The 5,260-nt window shown below is 38.7% G+C and overlaps 1 protein-coding gene across 1 annotated transcript; it reads right to left on the reverse strand.

The window, feature by feature from the left end:
- Positions 1-824: 824 nt before the first annotated feature.
- Positions 825-2,608, reverse strand: LOC141600571 (uncharacterized). Its single transcript, XM_074420813.1, has 2 exons — positions 2,549-2,608; positions 825-1,712 (listed from the first exon to the last, which is right to left on the reverse strand). The coding sequence occupies exons 1-2, from the start codon at positions 2,606-2,608 to the stop codon at positions 825-827; spliced, it is 948 nt and encodes a 315-aa protein (XP_074276914.1).
- Between the last annotated feature and the right edge of the window lie 2,652 nt (positions 2,609-5,260).

Below are 5,260 nucleotides of genomic sequence, written 5' to 3' on the forward strand. Positions count from 1 at the left end.
TTCTCACAAAACTCGGCTAAATAGTTTGATTTATACTCGCCTCCTCTGTCAGACCTTACCCTTTTGATTTTTCTGTCAAGTTGGTTTTCGACTTCATTTTTAAAACTTATAAACGAATGTTCTGCTTTATCTTTAGTCTTAAGCAAATAAACATGGGTGTACCTTGAACAGTCGTCTATAAAAGTGACATAATAATTTTTACCACCTCTACTTGCAACATTTTTGAAGTCAGCTAGGTCGGTGTTAATTAGCTCAAGAAGACTCGTATTCCTAGTTGTTACTGGTTTACTAGGTTTCTTTGTGAATTTAACCTCAACACAGCTAGCACGTTTAGAGAATTCTTGACTCGACAAACTTGGAATTAGACTCATAGTTCTAAGCTTTTTAATGTAGTCAACATTCACATGACCTAATCTACCGTGCCAACCATCAATAGACTCAGCGATATAAGCAGAAGTGGATGCAATATTATTAGAAACTGAATCAGTGTTCAATACAAAAAGATCCCCAGACAGATAACCCTTGCCCACAAATTCCCCATTACGCGACATTACCACCTTGTCAGCCTCAAAAACAAGTTTCAAACCAGCATTGTTTAATAAGGCACCGGACACTAGGTTTCGACGTAACGAGGGTACATACAAAACATTATTTAGAGCAAGTGTTTTCCCCGAGGTGAGTTTGAAAAAGATCTTGCCTTTGCCTTTGATCATTGCGGATGAAGAGTTACCCATGAAAACGCATTCCCCATCAGCTAGCTCCTCGAACTTAGCAAATAACCCCTTATCAGCACAGAGGTGTTTAGAAGCGCCAGTGTCCAAGATTCATTCAGCAACATTATCAACCAGATTAGCTTCCATAACCACAGCAACAATGACATCATCAGTCACAACATTGGCTTCAACAGATTTCTTTTCAGAGCATTGGTAGGCTTTGTGACCAGCTTTTCCACAGACATAGCAAACAATTGGCCCCTTAGTTTTCTGGATCTTAGCAACCGGTTTAGTGTGCTTCGCTGGATCATTCTTCTTAGCTTGACCCTGTCCCTTAGTCAGACCAACCTTAGCCTTACCCTTACCCTTGGACTTTTCAGCATAAGACGGACCACCAGACTCAACCAGATTAGCTTTAACAAAAGCATTAAGAGCATTTACAAACACATTAATGGTTTTGTCTTTGAGACGATTTGCCTCATCGGTCCTCATGTGACCCACTAGTTCTTGAAGTGAAAGGTTTTTTTTCTTATGCTTAAGATGGTTCTTATAGTCAGACCAGGAAGGAGGGATTTTTTCGAGTAACACATTTGCTAGAAAAATCTCATCTAGTTTCATCCCCTCATTAACGACATCAGCGCAAAAATTCGCATAGACGTGAACTTGTTCCATAATTGGTTTGTCATCTACCATCTGAAACCCAAGCCACTTCTCAACGACATATTTCTTTTTACCCACATCATCAGCCCCATATTTTTTTCCTAGCAATTCCCATATGGTCTTAGCAGATTTATGAACCATAAATAAGTCAAAAAGCGTATTAGTCATATGATTAAGGAGGTGACACTTAGCCGTTTTATTATCCTTGTCATGTTTCTTAATAGCCTCTGCATTTGACTTAACCACAGAAATAACAGGTGGGGTGGTCTCAATAGACGTAGCATCAGGTTCGGTTACAGCAGCAGGAGGGTCAGAGAACAAGACATAATCAATTTCTAACTGCTAAAAAAACATTAGTAATTTCTGAAACCATCTCTTATAATTGTGACCATCAAAGGGTTCTAATTTTGACAGATGAGGTAGATTTTTTGACAGAATCGACATTGTCACAGCAACAATTAAATAGTTTTCAAATTGTAAGTCGTAAAATGCAGTAGCAACAAAAGAAGATCAGAGATAACCCGATTCGTAGTGACGTGGTATGAGAGCCACTGCCTTGAAAACTATTTTCCGGTACGACCGTGGTGGCGATCAGCAAATGACCGGTAGTTCCCCAAGGATTTACACTACTGCACTCAGGCACCCCCACTCGACTGAGAGGATTGGAATGACTGAAATCTTTACCCAGAAATATTATAAGAGAGAAGGAGAAAAGAGATGGTTGTTGTTATGTTTCTGAAGTAAAGAGAAGTGCTGCCTATATAGGGAAAATGGGAGGAGTTAAAGAGCCAAAACCGTCTCTATAATCACGCAGTCAAGGCTGGAAATGGGGAGAGAAACGCTCACCCACTAACAGTCTCTTTTGACTATGCACCTGGACAATTCAGTCCAAAACACACAACTCCGGCCCAAAAAGATAGGCCTTTGCCGCGCAGGCGATTGCAAAATCCCGAATCCCGAAACCGGATCCGGGCCGGGTCGGGCACAGGGACAACACGCGTGTGTGAGCTGAATTAAGCACCTCGCAAAGCCTCTACAAAATGCTCCATTTACCCACTAGTGATATGGTATGGAAAAGTTGGATATATAAATCCCAAAAACCAATACTACTCTACCAATGTGGGACAATTGGAAAAAAACCAACATGCAGGAGCCCCTATTTCCGACACCTGCACCTTACCCTCAAATCTGAATCCTTCCTCAAAACTTGTCGTCGCTACCTTGATGGGATTCATGCCAGTGGTGTCATCGACTCCCTTAGACGCGTCATTGTCAAAGTTAAAGTCTCTCTCAAACCAGTTAGCTTAGTAATCGACTCCGTCCGCCTTTCTGATATCATTTTCCATTCCTTCGATCCGTATGGGTTTATGGGATAAATGGTGGTTTTTTTTTTGTGGTGGTCGCCTTAGCGGAAGCTTTATGGTTGATGGTCGTTAACAGTGGTCGTGCTGAGATTTATGCTGGTGGTGGTCACTCCTAAAGGTGGGGCTTAATCGGTGATTTGGTGGTGGTGGTGATGGGGGGTTTGTTAAGGCTGGTGGGGTGAGGTTGGATTAATATAAGGCTTGGTACTAATATGATCATGATTAATAATAATAAATAAATTTCCTAGTACAGAGTATATTTTTTTTTTAAAATTGAGATGACAAATTGACAATGACCTCTTGATCAGGTAGTCGGTCATCTTAGTATATTTTGAGAAGAAGGTACTCAAAGTTGGGTTTATTTTAAGTTAAAATGTAATTTGGAGCATTGCGAGAAGGCCACCCATAGTTCAAAGTATTTATATTAAATACCGAAGAATTTATTACTTAGTATTACAACAACATCAGGGCCTTAATCCCAAAATGATTTGGGGTCGGCTTACATGAATCATCCTTTAAAACCGTCCATCCTTGAACGCACACCTCAAAATGCGAAACGGGAAAAAAAATCGAAAATGGAAAAATGAAAAGCAAAAGGGAGAGCGAAACGTAATACAAAGTCAAGGTAAAACTTATAAGTTTTAAAAACGAATTCTGGATTTATTTTATAAAAACTTAAAATTCAAATGAGAATAAAGATTAAAACGATTTTGAAAACCGACGTAGAATTTAACGGTCCGGAATACCTTAAAAGTAAACCAAGTAAAATATACAAGAAGGTGGTTGGTAAAAAATGTGTAATAAAGGAGAAAAGAACAAATAATTTTTTAAAAAATAAATAAAAATCTTAAATAAGTCAAATAAATTCAAATACTAAAAATCCACATGTATCATTTCCCTCCAATGTGCGCTCTCCGTCACCATATTCTCCTCAAGCCCCAGAAATCTCATATGATGCTCTATCACTCTCAACCATGTCTGTCTCGGTCTCCCTTTACCCCTAGGAACTTTTTCTGTTCTCCAAGTCTTCAAGCTCCTAACTGGTGCGTCCATAGGTCTCATTTTCACATGGCCAAACCATCTTAGTCGATTTTCCATCATCTTGTCCTCTATCGGCGCCACTTTTACCTTTTTCCGGATCGCCTCATTTCTTAATCGATCTTTACTTGTATGGCCGCACATCATCTCAACATACGCATCTCCGCCACACTCATCTTTTAAATGTGACAATGTTTCACGGCCCAACACTCGGAACCGTAAAATAAGTCAGGCCTAATTGTCGTTCGATAAAATTTTCTCTTTAATCTTTGGGACATATCTTTATCGCATAAAACCCTGAACCACTCTTCCATTTCAACCATCCCGCTTTAATTCTGTGAGCCACATCTCCGTCTAACTCCCCATGTCTGAAGAAATCTGACCCTTCAACATCCCCATCGAAAATAATACTCCCCGCCTATGTCGATCTCGACCCCGCCACGTTAGTGAACCGACACCTCAAATACTCGGTCTTACTCCTGCTCAGCCTAAACCCACGCGTCTCTAAAGTATGCCTCCAGAATTCCAACTTTCTCTCAACCCCCTCTTTCGTCTCATCAATCAACACAATATCATCAGCAAACATCATACACCAAGGGATGTCGTCCTGAATATCCCTTGACAACCCATTCATAACTATAGCAAAGAGAAAATAACTAAGTGCGGGAACTGTTGGAGCTTGTGTCCTCCACAAATTAGTGTGATAACATTTATAAATCTCTTATAGGTTCACAAGGGTATACTTCGTATTTTATCAGTTGATTAACGATTACCTAATAACGGTTGGCTTGCTAGAAAGTTTGACGTTATTATCATACTGATGGCGGTGATCAACTGGTCCCTAAAAGTCACACCTAAAGGATGTGTTTGAGAGATGTGGTTATGGAAATGTAATCACATTGATGTCTTATATGACTAAACAGTTAGTCACCGTGTTGATGAGACGATTATTTAATGCCGATTAAATAATATTAGCTGAGACGAATTAACTGTCAATTCGTAAAATTGAATATAATACGTTATATTTAATTAATGTATATAATGTTAGCTTGTACGAATTAATATGTTAATTCGTAATTAAATGTAATCGGTTATAGTTAATCAGCGAATGATAATTATACGATATTGTCATAATAAATTATTGTTGACCCATATTAATAAATCTACCGCAAGCTGTTGTGTGTAAACTTGTTAATACGGAATAATATAAATGACAATTTATATTTAATACATTTTTATACATTTTGCATACTACCAAAATAAGTAGATTTAATCTCATTATTTTTGGGTAGGTAGAAAAACCGAAATAAAGAGAAAATAATCTCTTCTTATTTCGGTATTTGGGCCGAAAATTTGGAGAGAAAATATCTCTCTTACTCACTCTTATTTTCGGTGACAATAAGAGGTGAGGGGAGATCATTTTTCTACCCTAATTTTCTAACCTAATTCTTGTCTCTCATCTCAACACAAAAAAACCGAAAACCC

The sequence above is a fragment of the Silene latifolia genome, chromosome 9 (genome assembly GCF_048544455.1).
Source record: "Silene latifolia isolate original U9 population chromosome 9, ASM4854445v1, whole genome shotgun sequence".
NCBI lineage: Eukaryota > Viridiplantae > Streptophyta > Magnoliopsida > Caryophyllales > Caryophyllaceae > Silene > Silene latifolia.

Excerpts from the sequence above, each read along its gene's own strand:
- LOC141600571 (XM_074420813.1), bottom strand. The coding sequence starts at position 2,608 with ATGAATCCCATCAAGGTAGCGACGACAAGTTTTGAGGAAGGATTCAGA. Across the intron at positions 1,713-2,548 it reads GATTCAGATTTGAGGGTAAG|TTAGAAATTGATTATGTCTT; the intron begins GTGCAGGTGTCG and ends TTTTTTTAGCAG.